The sequence below is a fragment of the Zosterops lateralis genome (assembly GCF_965231275.1).
Source record: "Zosterops lateralis genome assembly, chromosome: 12".
Taxonomy (NCBI): domain Eukaryota; kingdom Metazoa; phylum Chordata; class Aves; order Passeriformes; family Zosteropidae; genus Zosterops; species Zosterops lateralis.
This window is the reverse complement of record NC_139772.1, coordinates 7984681-8006319: the sequence shown is the minus strand read 5'-3', so window position 1 is coordinate 8006319 and position 21639 is coordinate 7984681. Positions and strand designations below refer to the sequence as shown.

Here is a 21639-nt window from a genome sequence, read left to right as displayed (position 1 = left end):
TTTCCCCTGCAACCTGCTGTAATGATATGACCAGCTTTAAGTTCCTCAGGCCGGAAAGCTTGGCAGTAAAGTTCTGTGCAGGGCAGAGGTTTGAAACATGAGTTTTTTCTCAGGTTTGGAACATGGCAATTGTCTTCTCTTGTACTAAGTACTGATGGAAAATACTAATTTACCAGCAGAATTCTCTTCTCTGGAAAGCACTTATCATCTGCTAGAGACAGAGACTGCAAACCCATTTTCTTACAGGTCAGGTCACCATGTAATATCAGTTGAAGGTCACATTATAGAAAGCCATCCTAGCAGTGCAGCCACTTCTGGTGACCCCAGCCAGAGGGCACAGAGCATTTTTGGTCTGTGGTCCATTTTCTCACTTCTAGTGGTTCTTTTCACTCACAGCTGATACATGCCAGAAGAGTGGAAACAGCTCTGCAGAAATGGAAAGGCCATTCTAATATTCTCTACCAGCACAGAAGCAGATAGCCATTTGTCTTAGCCGTGACAGCAGATTATCAGAGAACTCTTGGCAAAGCTGTCTTTGTCCTAGTTTGCCACTGCCCCAGTTTTAAAGGCATTTGCTTCTCCAGACTGCTGCCCACACCATCAAAACGAGCTCTGACTTGATTCTGCACAAGCTGAATATCCTGTGGGAAAGAAAGTGCTGCTTGTCCTTGTCAGCACTGACTTCCAAGACTCGCTGCTCACTGTGCAGGATATGACCCTTAAATGAATTTTATGAATGAGCTAAATGGATTGTAATTGATGACTTCACTTGAACGTACAATGCAAAAACATGAGAATGAGCACAATAAGCATTAAATTAAATCACACCAGTCTGGACCATTTGTGGAGAAAAGTCTGTCTCTCTTTACCTTCAGCTTCTGCATTCACTGAGTTTCTCCAAAGAGCAGCTAGTCTGTGTTTCTGGTGCTATGGTTATGAACTGACAGAAAGAGCTTGAGCTGAGTCTGTATGACCACATGTGCCTGAGGGTAATCAGCAAAACAGCCTGAGAACAGGTGCCTGCTGTATTTGAGAGCTGCCTGATCAAATGGGAGGGAGGAAATCATAAATCTAGGAAATTCATCTCATGCATTTCATCCCACCAGAAAGGTTGTCCCGCTGGCCACATTTCCACAAGCAGCTCCGTCCCAGTCTCAGATGTGTGCTGTATGGGAACACCCTCCCTGCTAACAGCAGCAAAACACAAGGAAGGGAAAACACCTCTCTATATAGAGATGAGAAAACGCACGAAGTAATGCATGTATTGCAGAGACCTGCACAGAGGCTGATGTTCTTCACTGCTCTGGGCTGGATCTTTGGCTCTGCAAAGGTGCCATGAGGGCTGCTCAGATCACTGCAGCCACTCTGCTTGCAGCCCTATACTTAGATAAAAAGGAAATCAGGCACAGCTCTTAACTGCTGTGTGTTGTCTCTTTGTTTTGCATAATCAAGTGTTGAAATCATGATAAATGTTGGCATCAAGTAGCAAGAAGTGCAGAATATAATTGCGTAAGGCCAATGGGGTCATATGAAGTTTGTGTTCTGGCTAACATAATATGTAGAAATATTAGTAACAATTAGCATAAGTATTACCATTTATTATAACTAATTTTATAACTAATTATTATAAGTAATAATTATTCTACTAGGATTTTTTTCCTGAGGGCTTTGTCATTCTGAATGTTTCAGAGTTGTAGATGTCATAGCCGAAACTCTAATTCTATAATATTCTCTCAATGTGACTGTTGCATCCGTGATGCATTTGCGTGACTCCGTATACAGTTTTGTTCTGTTACATCTGTCTTACAACGTGCCCTTTTGCTAAATGCTCTGTAGGCATCAAAGCAGGCAAGAATGACACAGGACCCTCTAGGTAGCAGGGTAAGCAGAAGCAGCAAGCTATTAAGCTCTTTCTGTTATTTCATTGATGATTTTGTAGGTATCATCTTCTAATCTCTTTTAAAAAAGACTGAGTGTGCATTTGAATATTTCTGAGGAGCAAATTGCTAAGGAAAATCTATATATAATCCTAACATTTTGGTAGGAATAGGGTGAGTTATTATTGATTCACAGAGCACGACAAAACATCACTGCATGAATTAGCAAACAGCTGTTTCTAATTTGAGTTTAGAACTGTACACAGAGGAACTTGTTTTAGTGTTCACTCCTTTCATTTATAATGAATTTTAATTACCGCTACAGGTGAGAAAAATGTAGAAACAAGCTTGTATCTTGTGGAAGAAACAAAGGAGAGACAGATGCTAACAGATTTACAGTCTGTGATAAAAGGAATGTTTTGGTACACTTTACATGTAATTAGACTGCAGCTGTTTTCAGTCCCAAGTCCATGATGCACAGCAGAATATAGTATCTGCTGCTTTTCCAAAGGGAGTAAAGAAAAACAGTGATTCAACTCTGAAAGCATTTAGTTTATTCCTAGATCTAACATAAAACTTTCTTCTCCAGCCCTATCATGCCATTTATCGAAGTGTGAAATAATTTATTTAATGATATGTTAATTTTTTGTTACCAGCAAAATACAGACTGTTTGACATAAGGAAAAATAATGTCAAAAATAACTTTTTTTATCATCTGCTCAGAATTATGGATCACCCTGTCAATGGTCATTACTGAGCCTTGATATCTCTGCTCATGGGAGACAAGGGCTCAGGCATGCATTCCTCTCCCTTAACAAGTTTCTGTATATCAGCTAAGCTTCAATAGACATCTTTGTATGTACTTTTAACTTGCAGTATAAAAAAAAGACTAATTAGATGTATCTTTGATCACTACAGAAAGGTTTAAACAAAGACAGCAAGGTTTAAACTCTCTATGTGTAACAGTTTATCTGTGGCAGACATCCCAGCAAGTTTAGTGCTTGAAATTCTGCACTACATCTTGGGCTGATTTTGTATTCTAAATACAAAGTTACTCTCTGCATGAAAAGAAAAATCAGATTATATATACTTTCCATTGAGCCAGACATCTTCCTTGCCTTTTAAAAAAATCACTATAAAATGAATTGCAGTGCAAAGATGAGAAACTGGGAAAAGTGTCACTAACCTTTGGTAATTTAGTCCAACAAAAATGCTTACCTCATAAGCATGTGATTAGGTACAACTGAATTTCTCTCAAGTCAGAGATAATAATGAAAGCATAGCCTGTGGTGCCACTTATATTAGCACCTCTTAGACTTTTATCCAAAAATTTCATGTCTGCTTTGAACATTTTATTCATATTTTTATATATATTAAGAATAGAAGCTGACATCACTGAAGTGTGAAGCTTAGTGTAGAGTTCTTCAAAGCAATGTGAACTTCCCAGGCCCTCCTCCCTGCATTGGCTAAGGATGGGTTAAGCAGTTCTGGGGGACAGTTGCATGATATTTTTTGAGGAATAATTATAAGTAAGCTGCAGAAATCCTTCTTCTCTCATTTAGTGAGGTGTGCCTGAGTGTGCAGTAGTGCTGGGTGTCAGTCACAGCCCAGCAGTGACAGTGCCATTCTGAGGTAGATGCAGTGTCAGTGTACAAGGACTTTCATTGCCACAAGGGCTGGTGGGTCACAGTCTGCCATTGCCTTCTGTGACACAACAAACAGAAACATTCACTGAAGCTAGGATATGCATAAAAAAATCGAGTTTAGAATATTAATGCTACTACTATTTATTTGTTTTAACTGTGAGGGATATGTGCAGGAAAACGGGACTAAACACTCCAACAAAAAAATTAAGCAAAAAGCTGTCACAGTGCACTGAAAATGTTGAGCTTAAAACATTTGCTATGTAAACTTGATTTGCATTATTTCACACCAGCACTGCAGTGTAAATGAGCAGCGTATGCTATGTGAGGTTCTTACTATAATCCATTGTAATGATCTATCCCTGGCTTTAATACATAGTGCAGCAATGCAAAATTTGCTGTAACCAGTACTGAGGATTTGTCAGTCCTCAATCTCTGTGTTTTAGTCTCATAGTTAAGCATCTGCAATAATAATAATTATTGAAATTGATAGCATTTCTACTGGACTTTCCTTCTGAGGATGTCTCAGGGTTTTCACAGCTATACAGAAATAAGCCCTACAATTTGCCCTTGAGAAGCAGATGGCTTTTTGCTATTATGGAGATGAGGAATAGCAGCACAATTCAGAAGTGTGTCTTATGAGGCCAAGCTTGTTTTCAAAAGTATGTTGCTTTTTTCGGTGCTGGAATTCCATCAACTTTCAACAGCTTAAAGCATTTTTAGTGCTTTGACCATCTTTAACTTGTGTATCGTGGAGGGACTCAGAGAGAAACAGAAGTCTGAGCTAAACAGCAATCCTTCCTTCAACAATCAATTTTGGGGTTTTGTATTTGTTAATTTAAGCATTTCTCTTGTGTACCAGCTCTGTGCTAGAGGAATAAACCTGACAGAATAAGATCACGTTCTAAATCTGACCTCCTTGGTTTATTGTCCCATATGGAGATGCCTTCTGGGCTCAGGAGGGGAGCCTTAAAGATGTCTCTTTGGCCAGACCCTGGATTTTTCTGATGCCTGGGGCTGGTTGTGCAGGCTCTCCTGAGCCCCGTGGTGCTCAACCTGTGCTGGTGGCACTGGAATGAACTGGCCTGCTGTGCTGCACAGGCCACATTGCAGCATGCCCATGGTGTGGAGGGATGCACAGGGGCCCTGTGGAAGAGCCACCTGAACTCCCCACACACAGGGGAGACAGAGTAGGGAGATTTTTCAATGGAGGGGGACCCGATAATGCTCTCTTGGTGAACAAGAGGTTTAAGCAAGGACGAACTTAAGGTCCAGGCCAGCAAATGTGGTCTCTGTGCATGTGTTTTGTTCTTAAGAGGAAAAGCAACCAGCTGGGGGTAGCCTGGGTTTGTGCAGCTCCTGCCCAGGAATGTGGCCCACAGGGCTGGGTGACTGGGCAGCTGAGCAAGAAAATGAAGCTCTGCTCAAAGTTCAGCAGGAGCAAACTGTTTGCAGCTACCTGTGGGCAGGGAGATGGGAAGATGTTTGCAGGGACTGTGAAATTGTGTCTGGTCGATTATATTTTTATTAGCAAAATAACTCTGGAATAATAAATATATCAATGTCAGCAGTGTATGCTGAGATGGCAGTGCTGCTTACTCCTGGCAATCTGTGATGTGCCGTTTGTCTCCCTTCTAAGAGATCACATCTTTTTAAGACTTCATTTTATTGTTTTAGCTTCATGGATATGTCTCTGAACTTGGCTTGTGTTATCTGGGAGATAAATAGAGAATGAAGTATGATTTATACTACATTTTGGCCAAATTGTCCTTCTTAGAAGGAAAAATACATTTATTGAATGCATTGAGGCGGGAATTAGCTCCTCACTGATGATGATAAATGCTTGCAGTCCTGTAAACGTGCTGAACATTAAGTTGCTAAATTACTGTACCACTTTGAGATTGATTATCAAGAATGGCCCTTTAAGCTTCATGACCTGCACATACATCCTGAGGACTACTGACATCCTGAAGCTTCTTTAATGCTCTTTTTTTCCTAATTAAACTTTTTATTGAATTTTCTTACCCTTTTAATACTTGTTTTGATTCTCCTATGCGCAACTGACAAAAGCCTTGCACTAGCCATGTGATTCTCTATTTTAGAACAGTCCCACTTTGCAGGATTAGCCATTTTAATGACTTTAATCTCCTTTTTGAAAGTGATTTTTCTCATTCTGCTACATTCCTTTGATTGCATTAATGTAGAATTATTATTCTAACCATCTTTGCCAGACATGTCATACCACATCTAAAATATATCTTCCCACTAAAATATTACTGTGGCAAAATACCTTAGAATTTTCTCCTCAGTTCATTATAGGTCTTTTCTTCAATTTAATATGGCAAGTTAAAATTAACAGGGCTATTATTCATTCCATAAAGAGATTAATGATAATGAGTTTTCCCTAATTTCTTTGGTTTAGGTGTTCAGTAATTTAGTATCTTGTTTGTAAGAAATCCAGGTAGGTTGTTTCCGGTGCTTAAAGTTTCTTCTGAAATCCTTTTAAAACTGTAAAAGTATGAGAAAATGCTGGAATTAAAGGGATCTAGAAACTAAACATGAAAATTGGTAATTTAGGTCCAACTAACATTGGAAAATTAGGTCCAACTAACAAAAGGAGATGATCTTTGCGTTCTATGTAAACACTTCCATTTTATGACAAATCTAGCTTTCCAACCTGAAAAATGTTAATTTTTTTGAATCCAAATTATATTAGCAAAGGCTTTGTGCTTCACTCACAAAGTAATACTTATACCAGCTTTCTTTGATTTTGTTTTCTGAATAGCCCAATATGTTTGAAGAGCAGCAGCTGGAGGGGATCTGGCTCTGTTTGAATGTTAGACTGTGCTTTGAGGTAGATCTGTTCATTTCAGAGGAAAAACAGACTTTCTAGAGATCTGTTCACTTTGCGTGGCGGGCCAGTGTAAGGGTTGGCATAAGTGCATATGGATGTAAGGAAGTTAAAGCACTTGGCCCAGCCTGTGTTACCACTGGATTTGGCCCATCGCAGCTCGGGTTTCCGAGCTGAACAATGGAGCTTTCTTTATTCGGTGGAGGCGTTTGGAGGGCTCGGGCTGCTCCCGGCGCAGCCCCTTCCCCTGTGCGCGCAGGGCACGGGCAGCCTGGCCGGGAAGGGGAGGCGTTCCCAATGTATCTTTACAAACATTTCTGCGAACAGACATATAAAATTATTATAATTACAGGCAGTAAACCCGAGCAGTAACTAGCAAATGGTGGGGTGCTTTTTCTCTTGTTGTTTTTCCCCTCTCTCCCTCTCTCCGCAGACAGCAGCGGCGGCGGCAAACGCAACATGTGCTGCCCTAGTTCAGGCCCAGCATCCCCCTCGTGCTCCCCTTTGTCTCCTGGCCCCTGGAGGAGCCCAGCTGGTGAGAGGAGGGAATTAGGCAGCCCTGAGCTACCGGCACCTCCCCGGGGCCCCTAATCCTGGCGCTGGCAGCCGGCTGCCTGTTCCCCCCGCCGGCCCGTGGCCGCAGCTCCGTGGGGACGGACCCCGGATAGGGCTGGCGGCAGAGCCGGGGGATGGCGGGGGCTGCGCTCCCCGGGGGCCCCCAGAGCTGTGCTGGCAGCGGGGTGGGCGGCGGAGGTGGCTTAAATTGGGAACATGAGGCTTTGTTGCAGCTGCAGAGAGAGAGAGAGAGAGAGAGAGAGGGAGGCGTTCATGGTCGGGGGAGTGAAGCCTGAGAAAAGTTTACATAAAAATCAGGAGCTCGTTGTCTGTGTTTGAGGCTTGGGCTCCGCCAGGTTTTGGAGGAGGTAGTTGAGCGCAAAGACCTTGAGAGTGTTAGAAGCGAGGATGCTTGCTGAGAGTCGAGGTGCATTTCGGGAGCAGGAAGAAGCAGGTTCTCGGTGTCCAGCATCGCTCTGGAGCAGGAGGTTTAGTTAAACGGGGGAGCAGAGCTCTCTGGGGAGCAGCGAGCGGACACCTCACCTGGAAAACAGACATCCCCGTCGTGCAGGAAAAGTTGTTTGGGGTGTGCTTGTTTGGTTTACTTTTTTTCGCACGGTCGTTGCTCTCTTTCTTTACCTGGCAGGTGTTTGCCAGGGCAGGCGGTGCCGCAGGAGCTGCCCGGTGCGGTGGTGATACCATCATTATCCGAGCCCTTCTCTGAGAGCTCCTGGCCGAACTTGAGCCTTCTCCGCCCGGTGACTGCAGTTGGCAGGCACGAGGAGAGCGCGTGTGGCAGCCTACACACACAGTCGGGGATTTCTTTATTGGTTTGTTTTAGTAAAAACTGAAGGAGGAACATTAAATGTTGTATAAGGACTGTGTATCTGGAGAACCGGCTCCTTTTTTGGGATCTCCAGATGTTTGTGTGGTCAGCGCCTTCCATCATTTACATGGACTTTATTTTTGCTTCGGTCTGTGGTTTAGTTTGATACCAGACTAATGGCATTTATGTTTCGCCCAACATCTCTGCATTTGTTGGAATTAGGATATTTGAACTTACTCTCTTCTGTTTCTGATTAACAATTCTGTTAAAACTGACAACATTTTATGTATTTTTCCCAAAATGACTGTGGGGCTGCTGGAGTTGGTGCTATGTTTCTTTATGGTAATATGGAATTATAAAATATTTTTCAAGGCTTCATATTGAGTAAGGGAAATAGTTATTAAAACAAAGGCTAGGCCATTTTTGGTTTATCCTGAACTTGATTCTTTTGTGATGTCTTGAGATCTCCAGTGGTGATTTTCCTAGACTTTAAAAAATTTCTTTGATTTTGTACCAAGAGGGCAACATTACCTTTTATAAAAGCAAACATGGTAATGGTGCAGATCTCTTCTCTGATTTTTTTTGAGCTCTCTCAAATCTGATGCTTTTATTCCACCTAGATGTTCTACTCTGCCTTTGAGCAGCCTTTAATTCTGTTACAGTTTTGAGACAGAACTGAAGGATTTTTTTAATGGAGGCATTACTTAAAATCATCTTGATGTAGCATTTAACAGACCTACAAATTCACAGGTGATCACTTAACACTGTAGCTTTCTGAAATGTTTGTATTGCTTCATTGCACATTGTGTTTCGCTTTCTTTATTCATTGTTTATTGCTTTACAGTACAGTGAGCAGGTGTTAAACCTGCTAAAGAAAAATGCTTTTTATTAACACTATATGTTGGCATATCTGTGAATTATGTATACAAATATATTTTTATTTCTCTTTCTCGAACCTCCTTTCAAATTCAAGAGGGTTTATTGGGGTTTTTTTTTTAGTTGATTTTTTTTTTAATGCTGTAGTAGCAAAAGCCCATAGTGTTGTTGAGAGCTTTGTCCTTATTTCACAGATGCACTGGGAATTGTTTTTAATCTCCTTTCTGCTTTCCCATTACAGATGGTGATGACGACCCACAACTCTCCTGGGTGGCTTCATCTCCCTCCAGCAAAGATGTTGCATCACCCACTCAGATGATAGGAGATGGGTGTGATCTCGGCATCGGGGAGGAGGAAGGGGGGACTGGCCTGCCGTATCCCTGTCAGTTTTGTGATAAGTCCTTCATTCGCCTGAGCTACCTTAAAAGGCACGAGCAGATCCACAGTGACAAACTACCTTTCAAATGCACCTACTGTAGCCGGCTTTTTAAGCACAAGAGGAGTAGGGATCGACACATAAAGCTTCACACAGGGGATAAAAAGTACCATTGCCACGAATGCGAGGCTGCATTCTCCCGCAGCGACCACCTCAAAATCCACCTGAAAACCCACAGCTCCAGCAAACCATTCAAGTGTACTGTGTGTAAACGTGGGTTTTCATCTACCAGCTCATTGCAGAGTCACATGCAAGCTCATAAAAAGAACAAGGAACATATGGCAAAGACTGAGAAAGAGGTGAAGAAGGATGATTTTATGTGTGATTACTGTGAAGAGACATTCAGTCAGACTGAAGATTTGGAGAAGCACGTAATGACACGCCACCCACAGCTTTCTGAGAAGGCAGATTTGCAGTGTATTCATTGCCCTGAAGTATTTGTAGATGAAAACTTGCTGCTCTCACACATTCATCAAGCCCATGCCAACAAAAAACACAAGTGCCCTATGTGCCCAGAGCAGTTCTCTTCAGTGGAGGAAGTCTATTGCCACTTGGACAGCCACAGACAACCTGACTCCAGCAACCACAGCATCAGCCCTGACCCAGTCCTGGGCAGCGTGGCGTCCATGAGCAGCGCGACGCCTGACTCCAGCGCGTCGGTGGAAAGAGGTTCCACTCCAGATTCAACGTTAAAGCCTTTGAGAGGACAAAAGAAAAACAGGTCTGTTGACAGAGAGGAAGGCCAGAACTGGTCTAAAGTTACTTACAGCTGCCCCTACTGCTCGAAGCGTGACTTCAACAGCCTTGCTGTTCTGGAGATCCATCTGAAGACCATTCATGCAGACAAACCTCAGCAAAGCCACACGTGCCAGATCTGCCTTGATTCCATGCCTACACTGTACAACTTGAATGAACACGTGAGAAAAGTGCACAAAAACCATGCCTATCCCATGATGCAGTTCAGCAACATTTCTGCCTTTCATTGCAATTACTGCCCGGAGATGTTTGCAGATATCAATAGCTTGCAGGAACACATCCGCATTACTCACTGCGGCCCCAACGCTACCCCTCAGGATGGCAACAATGCTTTCTTCTGCAACCAGTGCTCCATGGGCTTTCTGACCGAAGCTACCTTGACTGAGCACATCCAGCAGACTCACTGCAATGTAGGAAATTCAAAATTGGATTCCCCTGTCATTCAGCCAACACAGTCTTTTATGGAAGTTTATTCATGCCCTTATTGCACAAACTCCCCCATTTTTGGCTCCATCCTGAAGCTTACAAAGCATATTAAAGAAAACCACAAGAACATTCCTCTGGCACACAATAAGAAGTCAAAAGCAGAGCAGAGTCCAGTTTCTTCTGATGTTGAAGTCTCTTCCCCTAAAAGGCAGCGGCTTTCTGCAAGCGTCAACTCAGTGTCTAATGGCGAATACCCGTGTAATCAGTGTGATCTAAAGTTCTCAAATTTTGAAAGTTTTCAGACCCATTTAAAGTTGCATTTGGAGTTGCTGTTGAGGAAACAGTCTTGCCCTCAGTGCAAAGAAGACTTTGATTCCCAGGAGTCTCTTCTGCAACATCTCACTGTACATTACATGACAACTTCCACCCATTATGTATGTGAGAGCTGTGACAAACAGTTTTCTTCAGTGGATGATTTGCAGAAGCATTTGTTGGACATGCATACTTTTGTGTTGTATCACTGCACCCTTTGCCAAGAAGTTTTTGATTCCAAGGTATCTATCCAAGTGCATCTGGCAGTGAAGCATAGCAATGAAAAGAAGATGTATCGTTGCACAGCCTGTAACTGGGATTTTAGGAAGGAGGTGGATCTCCAGATCCATGTGAAGCATAGTCACTTGGGTAATCCATCAAAGTCTCACAAATGTATCTTCTGTGGTGAGACCTTCAGCACAGAGGTAGAGCTGCAGTGCCACATCACAACCCACAGCAAAAAATACAACTGCAAGTTTTGTAGCAAAGCTTTTCATGCCATCATCTTGCTTGAAAAGCACTTGCGGGAAAAACATTGTGTTTTTGATGCTAACGCTGAGAATGGTACAGCTAATGGTATGACCCCAACAAATAAGAAGACAGAAGGGGCAGATATTCAAAACATGTTAATGAAAAATCCGGATACTTCCAACAGTCATGAAGCTAGTGAGGATGATGTGGATGCTTCTGAGCCCATGTATGGCTGTGACATTTGTGGGGCTGCCTACACTATGGAAGTCCTCTTGCAGAACCATCGTTTGAGAGATCATAATATCAGGCCTGGGGAGGATGACTGTTCTAGGAAGAAAGCAGAATTCATCAAAGGTAGCCACAAGTGTAATATCTGCTCAAGGACCTTTTTCTCGGAAAATGGCCTGAGAGAGCACATGCAGACCCATCGAGGCCCAGCCAAGCACTACATGTGCCCCATCTGCGGGGAACGCTTCCCGTCGCTCCTGACCCTGACGGAGCACAAAGTCACTCACAGCAAGAGTTTGGATACAGGGACATGTCGGATCTGCAAAATGCCACTGCAGAGCGAGGAGGAGTTCATCGAGCACTGCCAGATGCATCCGGATCTCAGAAACTCCCTCACCGGGTTTCGCTGTGTTGTCTGCATGCAGACGGTCACCTCCACCCTGGAGCTGAAAATTCATGGGACGTTCCATATGCAGAAACTGGCAGGAAACTCTGCGACCTCATCGCCTAATGGCCAGGCCTTGCAAAAACTCTACAAGTGTGCGCTGTGCTTGAAGGAGTTCCGGAATAAGCAGGACTTGGTAAAGTTGGATGTGAACGGCCTTCCCTATGGCCTGTGTGCTGGATGCATGACCAGGAGCACCAATGGACAGTCTTCCAGCTTGACTCCACAGGAGGTGAACGAGAGGCCGTGTGGCAGCCTGAGGTGTCCAGAGTGTAGTGTCAAATTTGAAAGTGCTGAAGACTTAGAGAGCCACATTCAGGTAGACCACCGAGACCTGACACCCGAGACCAGTGGCCAAAGGAAAGGTACCCAGACGTCCCCTGTTCCCAGAGTAAGTACAGCTGAACATTAAAGTATCTGAGGGATAAAATGTAGACCTTCAATGTGAGAACTGATATTTCTCTTTTTTAAAATTATGACTTTATCAAACCACTAGTGCTACTAAAAAACCTCAGCAAAACAGGAGGAAGGGTAGTTCACATAGAACAATTAGAAGTTGCTCAGCCTCACAGGTGCCTTGATTCCTAGTAGCAGTGCATCAAATTTTTTACCACAGAACTGCCCTAGATTTACCAACAGAGAGCTGAGACACTTGGGCAGTGGGGATTGAGTTTGTCCATGAATTCTGATTCTACTGAACTGACAGATCTGGAAAAGCTGGGGTAGTTTAATGAAAAATGGAGATGCTGAGTACCCAAAACAAAAAAATCTAATCTGTCATAGTTGAGGAATGAGATTATTTCTTATCTGGAAAATTATAATGAACAGGAAGGTATATGAACTTGTGAGGGAAAATACAGTGTACTCCATCCTACTCCCCAAATTCTCACCTAAACCAAACTTCTGTGCTAAGGAGCTTGTCCCCAGGAATGTCTGTCAGAGTGAGTGTTTTGAGGTTACTTGGAGGTCTGTGTGCATTTGTGTGAGCTTGTTTGTGTGTGTGATTTTAAAAGTGACTTTAAAAGAACCTGCTTCATGGCCCATCTGTAGGGGCCAGTAGGGGATAAGTAGTTTCTTAGCAAATCTGGACATTGTCTAATGCAGATTACATAAAAGTGTGCTGTCCTTGACTTTTTGCAGATAGCCTGCTTTCCCTTTTCTTAGCTTACAAGTTACTTGGGAACATGCAGATCCAAGTAAGGTTCCAGAAGCCTACTCAGGAGATTAATATCATTTGCAGTTTATAGTCTTTTTAAATTATTTGTTGACGTTTTGGTTCAAGAATGGGCCAAGTCAGTCCTTCCTCTGTCAGGAACAGATGGAATGAGAAGTGGATTTTGGAAATCTTCTCAGGAGACCAACAGCAGACACATCTGAGTATTGATATCATCTGACATTTTTAATTAAACATGATGGGGTGAGATTTTCAAAAGTATCTAAGGAAATTAGGCACCCAACTCCTAATGAATAATTCCATCCGTAGATGCCTGTTTATGTCAATCTGCTAATTAAAGCACCCACAAACACATCTTACTGAATTAAAAGCACCTGAAAATACCATCCATTCCAGCTAGAGCACCAGAGACTGGATAAGTAAGAGAGGGCCCTCAGTATGTCCTGAGAACGTGGACGGAGGTGTCTCCAAGGGAGCTGGTGCAGGTTGTGTCCCTGGCAGGAGCTGTTTTTCCTGCTCCATGTGGAGCAGCAGTGTCCGGCTGAGCTGGGCTGGGCATGGCTGTGCTGGAGCAGTGCCCCCATCCAGCCTCCTGAGCCATCCCACAGAAAGCTCGATTTCTTGTTTTCTCTCTTTCGGCAAAACCACTGGATATTGTTCCCTTTGGGTGTGACTAAGCCTCCAGGCACACGGAAATAAGTTTGGAGAAGAATGAGGAATGGAAATATCCCTCCTTTGGCATGATACCTAGCTCTGGCTAGGTCATTGTCCTTCTTCCTCCTCAGGATTTTATTATCTTCTATATTCTTGAAAAATACCTCTGTTCTATTAGGTAGGACTAATTCATATTGCTGCACCTATGAAATTACCTTTCCCTTCCTATCAGCTAGCAGAACACATTGCCATTTTCTTTATTTCTTGCTTTAACTCTTTCTTTTCAGTGACAGCTTCCGTACTCGTTCTCTCGCGGGAGAATTTTAAGTTCTTCAATAAGGTAAATGCTTTGAATTACATCCCATGAGGGAAGTTCTGAGTTTCTTTGTAGAAGATAATGAAAAATCAGCATTTATGACGATGGCAAATGGTACCTTACCGGTGTCTGTGGCCTGCACATATGCTAATATCAGAGATAAGCATCCCAGGAATATATATATTGTTATTAGGAATAATTCATTATCTTACCCTTCATTATGGGTACAAGACCTGAATCTCATATCAGTTCACTAGAAAACTATTGGTGTTTCACTCAGGATTCTGAGGGCAATGAGTGCCCTTTGTATTTGCCTAGTAGAGGGATTTTCAAAGAATTATACTGGCTTTTAAACAGTGATACATCTCTGCATTCAAGAACAATGTTTACTTAACTTCATTGGCTTCATAGCAAAGCTAAGCAAGTTGAATGTGAACTCTCTTGTCATCTTGTTACTGTGCTGCACACAGGTAAAACACCACTTTAATGGAGAAATGTGTAGTGCATAGTGCAGGTAGAGTCATCTGCACGTGTTCAAAGAACTACTTCTGTCCAACTCTTGAGTATTTCTACACTTCATTTTTTAAACACCATATTTATTTTTCTTTCTTAAGTAGAAAAGCAGTTGAAGGTTAGGACAAGGTACAGTCAGAAGGATCATACAGGAGGATTAGATTTTGAAGTAGTGGGTATAGATTTCAGAGTAAGTAAGAATAAGCAGAATGAAATCCAAGCAAATGGAAAAGATGTTAATAATATATAAAATCTGTAACTTCTTTCTATGTCAGATGTTGCTCCACCAGCCATTATTTACTTTCTGATAGAAGAGGTGAGTGTGGAAACCTAAAGGAATTTCAGGAAAAAAACTTAAATTAAGATTTAACCACAAAGTGAAAGAAAGGGAGAAAAAAATATTAGCCCTTGATGAATAAAGAGTATTTAGGAAGAAAAAAAGAACAGGAGAAGCTGAACAATTCCTTTTTACTATAAGTATTTAAGTTTGTGTATATATGCAAGTGTGTATAGCACCACAAAGTATGATTATTTTGTTATATTTTATTTTGATTTTGTACTATTGAATTATTTGAGGTTTTATTCTGAAGTTCAGTAGTAGACAGCTAGAGGAGCATTGAAAAATATTCGGAATTGCTTGGCAGACTTGGTTTTTTAATCCATAAGAATGAAAGAAAGCATAGAAACCTTGAAAATCCTACTGGATTCTGTCTTCCTCACATTTTTAGTATGGCAAACAAACAGGAAGAGATACCTGTAAATTGATCATTCTTGTTTCTAGGATGTCTGCCTGGGATCCATTCATGTTGATCAACAAGATAGATTTCCAGGCAGACGTAGTTTTTGCAGTGTGTATATGGCAACATCCTCTTTGGAGGATTTATTTTTAGGAGTTTTAAGACAAGTCAATGGTCTTCTGCAAGAGACATCACTAAGAGGAATAAATAAAATATATCTTAGTAGTAAAAGATTTCTCTATCATCCTTTTTTGTTTCATTCGTATAGTTTTGTGTGAGCTATTCTGTTTGGATAGGACTGAAAGGGGTTTTTTCATATGAGAATCACAGGTAAAGGTATCATTCCAGTATCTGACACAAGTATAGTTCAAGGCCTTTTTTATATTACATTAAGATCTCTTCAGAGGTGGTGCTTTCCTGTTTTTCTGAATCTTTCTGTGTGTAGCAGCTTCAGTTTTGAATACATTTTATTAATTCACGTCCACGTGCCTTCTAGAGGAATGTGCATATCTTAAGAAACATGACTAATTGTTTAGTATTGAGATTTTTCATTTCCTAATACTGCAAACAGCCGCATTTCAAGCTGTTCTTTCTCTTAGACAGATTTATCTTTATTTTGTACCACAGGTATCATGAAAAAAGCTTGTTTAACATTGACAGTGGCAAATGTTTAGACTTCCGTTAAGTTTTCATCTTGAATGGTGTTACTATTTTTAGCCCACCTAGTTTATTTGGAAGACGCAAAGGAGATAGTATAGAAAGTTGGAAGAATAAACCCTATTGTGTTCCTTTATTCAGTTTTTTTTCTCTTGCACACTTTCTTGGACTCAGTTCCTTCTCTTTGTTCTCCCCCACAACTCTTCTCTTCCCTTGTAAATCCACTTGAATGGAGGAATATTTTCTTTGTAGAACAGGAAACTATTTCCAGATTTAAAGGAGGATAGTCTGGAAAACCCATGGGAACAATAGATATTTCAGAAAAGAAAACAGAACCCTCTGTTGTTATTACTACAATTGTGTGCCAAGACTAGAATTAAATATCTTGCATTTGTGGGGAATGAGCTCTCAGCTGAAGGCCTGCTCATCTGATCTCTTTTCTCACCTAGATGCCATCACCTGCCTCTGTTGGCTTCTCAGAGTGTGGGCACCTTTGTTGTCACCACTTGTGAAGATAAAACTTTAAGAAAAGATAACCAATCCATTAATAATGTTCATAAAGCAGAAAAATGCTAATAGAAGATCATGTTTGGTACTACAACAAATTATAGTTCTATTAAAACTAGTGCTCCCCATTTACTGATGACAGAAGGATGTTTTGTGACATTCTTTTAAAGGTAGTTATGAATGAGCCAAAGAATCAGCTCTTGCATTTTTTGCATATACACTTGGATGCTCTCTAGCCATAGTTCTTTTGAGACCTGCATAGGCCATTTATTAACCTCACTCCATGTCAGATGGGTGCCCTGTCACAGGAGCCATCACCTTGCTTAAGCTGCTCCTCTGCATGCACAGGTCTCAGCTGAGGCTAGAGGTAACACAGAGAGGAAATCTGAAATCTGCCGAGGGCTCCTTATGCCAAGCAGAGTGTTTTATAAGATTGTGAAATGGTGTGGAGGAGTTAGCACTGAGTCTGTGGATAAACAAAGACATCCTGTCTCCAGATCTGTTAGTAAGTAGCTTTCAGAAGCACCAAAATCAATTAAAAAAAATGAATCATTTGTCTGTGTTTAATATAACATTGAAGGTTTGAAATAGAGTCAGGCTGAAAGACTGTCCTCTAGCTGGTTACTGAGAGAACCCTTTTAGCTGAGATAAGCATTGGACAAGGCACAGAACTTAGCTTTGAAGTTTTAAGGAAGAGGAAGGTTTCAAGTTTTAAGGAAGAGGAAGGTTTCAAGTTTTAAAGATGACCATGTGACCACATGAATCAGTCACTACCCGATCTTATTTTGCTCTTTAAAGGGTTTTTTTTTGTGTTTTGTTTTTGAAGTTAGGAGCCCTCAGCATGTGTGTGCCAGTGTGTTTGAGAGGACATGTGTACGTACGTGTGCTGTGCTCGTCTGCCAGAATAGATTCCCCAGAAAGAGTGCTGCAGAAATCCAGCTGCTTTTCCATTAACAGCCTTGATTTCCAAATGGACTCCAGGAGGATACTTTCTTGAGCTGCCTAGGGATAACTAGCCAATCCAACTATTTCCTTTTATATGGTTGGCTGTGTCAGCTTTCGGCCAATGGAGTTGAGCCTTCTTCCTATTACCATGTTAATCACCCATTGTTGTTTTAGCCTAGAAAGCCCTGCCTAAGCAAACACACAGAATTCATGGAATATGCCTGACTTCATAGACTGGTGCATTTGTTATTATGGTGTTACAGCCTGTTCATTAACCTCCAGCAGGTTACCTTGTTGCCATCGATGACATGGGAAGTAGTTAAGCTTTTGGTAGCACCTAATTTGTTCTTTCCTCAGCAGGTGCTTGAGGAAATTGGATCCCATGCACAGAGGGGGGTGACAGCAACTCCTCTGTTTAACTCAAAACTTCTGACTTATTACTGCTTGTCCTAAAATTGGGGTTCTATACTTGGGTGTGGGTGGAGGCTGAAGGAAAAGTAATGTGCATCTAAAAGTACACAAAAAAGTGGCCTCAAAATATTTTTCTTCAAAAGGTTAAGACGATGCTGTTTATTGAATTGGGCTTCTCAATGCTGTTGGTTTGGGGTTCTCATCCAACCCTTGTGGCCAGCACGCAGAGATTTCACATGTGTTCTGCTGCCACCAGCTTTGGCCATGGGGATGCAGACCTTGTGCTTGTGCCTAGTGACAATTGTTGCAGTAGGAATTATTCTCCAGAAACAAGTAGGCACAAAAAGCCAAGTTTTTCTAAATTACACATCAAAAAGTGTCTATTTAGATAGCATGTTTCCATGCAGTAAATAAGCATGTACATCAAACCAAAGCACCATATTCATACTCCAACTTATCAACATGCATTTTAATTTCTGCGAATGTTTCTTGGATTTTTTCCTGCCACGTTGCACAAGTACGTGCATCACTGTAAATCTGAGTGTGAACCCCATTTTCCATTTGAATAAATGGTTCACGTAATTGCCTCCTCACACTGTGTCCTGACTTCTGCAGCTAGGCCTCCCTGGTATGACTTTGAGATGGAGAAAATATAAACAGATTGCACCAGTTCTTTGTGGTAATGCAGTTTTTTCAAGATTTCTGATTAGATACTAATGCAAAATGCATTTTTTCCTTCACTTCCCCAAGTAACCAATGGTGCTCTGCCTATTTTGAGTTTAATAAAAGGTGGAATTTTTTGAGAAAGTTGATCTTACTCTGAAAACAGTAACTTTTCAGTCTTTTATTTCACTCTGGGGGAATTTTACTGCAATAGGTTAAATTACAGGTACAATCTCATTGTAACTCAGGTACTCAGTCAGATTTTCAAGTAGTGTAATTTGGAATTTTTAAAGTTGAAATTAAAATTTCTCCTAAAGCAGATTGTTAATTAGAGATTTTGTCTATGGTCCCAGAAAAGCCTGGCTTGGGGATATATGGGCAAAAAAGGCCTCAGTGGAGGAAATTTGAAGCATAAAACATGCTATATTCATGATCACACTTGCCTTATGCTACAGTGCAGTTTTCTCTAATCTCTTTTTGGTTATTAAACAGAAAAAGACCTATCAATGCATCAAGTGCCAGATGACCTTTGAGAATGAGAGAGAGATACAAATCCATGTCGCTAACCATATGATTGGTAAGACATTCTTTACACTGGGCCACTCATTGGCTGCTTGTTTTTTGCTACTCTTTGACATTCACTATTCTAATAACTTGTTAATATTCATGCTGTAATTTATTTTTTTATTTTTCAAGGAAAATGATTTTGATGTAATGATTCTTCACTTCAAAGCTTTTTAAATATGTGGTTATAAAAGTGTTACTGCTGAGCTTTTTCCTTATCCTTTTGAGTCCTCATGTAGCATTTTCATTTATATTAAAATCAAACTTTTGACAGTATCTTCCATTTGATAGCATAAATTTCTCTCTATATGTGTAAAAAGTACTTGCCAGTTGTCAACCACTTAGGAGCAATTATGTTTCAATTTTGTATGTCATGACATTGAATAGATGTAACTGCTAGCATTTTCCCAGCTAAGTGTGGTGAATTCCTGAGGAACATTGTCAAAACAAAACACTTACAGCGTTATTTCTGTGGGTTTTTTCTGCTTTTTCCAACAATTCTGGACTTCAGAAAGTTCAGCTTTTTAGACATACGAGTGATTTAAAAATCAGTGCTTTGTGCCTTCTGTGACAGTCCTGTCGCAGGAGTGAGTAAAAGCATTTTTGTAACCTGATGGGTTGTATTTCTGCTGCAGCTGTACGATTGCTTCTCTGATGAACACAAAGAAAGGTTTTTTCCTGTATGGACAGATGTTATAAATATACATGCTGGCCCAAGAGGTCAGTTTATTTTGGTGCATAGACCACAAGAAGATACACACGCCACTGTAAGCTTGTGTTGGATGAGACCCTTCAAGGACCTGACAGTGCTCTCTGTGTCTCATACACTCCTATGCAGCGTTTATCTCTCATAAGCATAATGGTTTTCCTTCTGCAATTTTACATTTAGGAAATTACTCTCCCATCAATTCAGATATTAGCTTTGAAGTGGATTATGCATAAATACCAGAGAGAGAGAGAAATATGGACTGACACAGTCTTCAAATCCCTGCCCTCAAATGAAAAACATACATGTCAGTCTCAATAATTTTTATCCAAGAGCCAGGCAGGAGTTTTAAGTTAATGTCAAGCAGGTTAAGATAAAGATATCTAAAAATGTTTGCTTTTGTAGCAGGTGTTAATGTAATCTCTTGTTTGCAAGCTTGAAGAGTGAGATCCTTGTTAATTGGACCATGGTGATTTCATGTAGCTCCCTCCTAGATTTTAAGAAAGAAGTCCTTAGCAAGCTTAGCACTTGTTTCAACTTAATTTGGGATCCAGTAGCTAATAAATTATTTTTAAATACAAAGGTCATAAAATGGTGAGTTAAAGTTCTGCTTGATTTGAGGGGAACTATTGGTGTTTTTTTTTTTTAAAAAATGTAATTTCTTCATTTTCCAGTAACTGATATGTGAAGTTTATCTATGTATATGCCCATATTAGTGCTGTCTGGAATAATATATATTATACACATGACCTTATAAAGTTCTTAGCACTATTGTGAAACAACAGGTGTAGAAGGCATAAGAGACTGTGAAAAGTATTGTGCTGTTATTTGTGAAAACTGTACCCATTGTTTCCTTGAAGCTGTACATCAGTTGTTTTGATATTTAAAAGAACTCTATGTAGTACAAAAGTGCTATGGACCCAGTTCTGTACACCTAGAACATTGTAAATACCAGGATGTGGTAAGAAAATATGTGATAATTCCACTGTGGTATCATATCTTCATGTCCCATTCCTGAGGTACAGACTGAGGATGTGCATTAAGTTCAGGTCATCACTGGTTTTAATGGTTCAGTTTAAGAAAGAGCGAAGTGTAGAAACCTTTAATATAGAGCCAAACTTCCTTTTCATTCTGGGCATCTCAGTTCACAAGGCTCCTGGGCCCCCTCTCCTTCAGGACATGCAAATGTTCACAAAAAAAAAAAAAAAAAAGTGTTTCCAGTCAGTTTGTTCATTGGTATTTGTTGTTTACTGGGGAATACTGAAGGGAAAAGGAGAGGCTAGATGTCAGCATTTCTCAAGCAATGAAGGCTGTGCAGATTTTTGGTGTTAATTTACATAGTCCTGGGTTGGTAACAGTAGGGAAGGTGAGTAACTGCCTCCTGTGCTTGTTCATGTCCCCCTGAGCCTGAGCACTTTGTTCCTGTATTCAGGCCTTAGGACAGACTGACACATGCCTCCTTACAGCTCGGGCTGGCTTATGATAAGAGGTGCAGGACTTTCCCTACTCTGTGTTAGATCAAGTCTAGCCAGCTGGGCAGCAAGAGAAAGAAGCTAATATAGCTGTTTCTGCAGCCCAGGTCTAGTTCACAGGAATTACTAATGTCATCATTGTCAATTTAAGATCTACAGATGAGCATTTGTTTATGCTGGGGGGGACACTGAGATCTCAGGGTGTACGTACAGGTGTTTGGGAGAGAGGAGGAACTTACCCTCAGACCGTGTGTTCTCAAGAGCTTAGGGCTGGCCTCATCTCAATGAACTTGTATCTGTCTAAAGTTAAGGTGTCTGGTTTAATATAGTCATTGAGATGCTGTCTGGGGAAAATGAATGATTGATACCAATCTAAGATAAGAGTTTGAGTAGGATAAGCATTTCCAGGGAGAGATTTTTATCTCTCTTTTGAATTTGAGAAGAGCCAAGACAATGAAGTTAGCCTTGGCATGTAATTTTTAGGTAAAAAATCCCTTGGCTTTGATAATCCAAGACCTCTCAGCAGCACTTTCTTCTCATACTTTGAGAAACACAAAATCAATAGTTGACATATCTTAAGCACTTGCTTACAGTTTTATTTTGCTCAAGTGACTGTCA

The 21639-nt window shown here is 41.0% G+C and overlaps 1 protein-coding gene across 8 annotated transcripts in view; it reads left to right on the top strand.

Moving 5' to 3' along the window:
- ZNF423 (zinc finger protein 423) overlaps window positions 1–21639 on the top strand; it is a 227100-nt gene that overhangs the window by 121059 nt on the left and 84402 nt on the right. For all 8 annotated transcript variants that reach the window (XM_083870152.1, XM_083870149.1, XM_083870150.1 and 5 more), the window contains 2 exons: window positions 8870–12093; window positions 18772–18856. In XM_083870152.1, coding sequence (XP_083726278.1) covers window positions 8870–12093; window positions 18772–18856 — 3309 coding nt within the window. The remainder of the gene's footprint in view (window positions 1–8869; window positions 12094–18771; window positions 18857–21639) is intronic.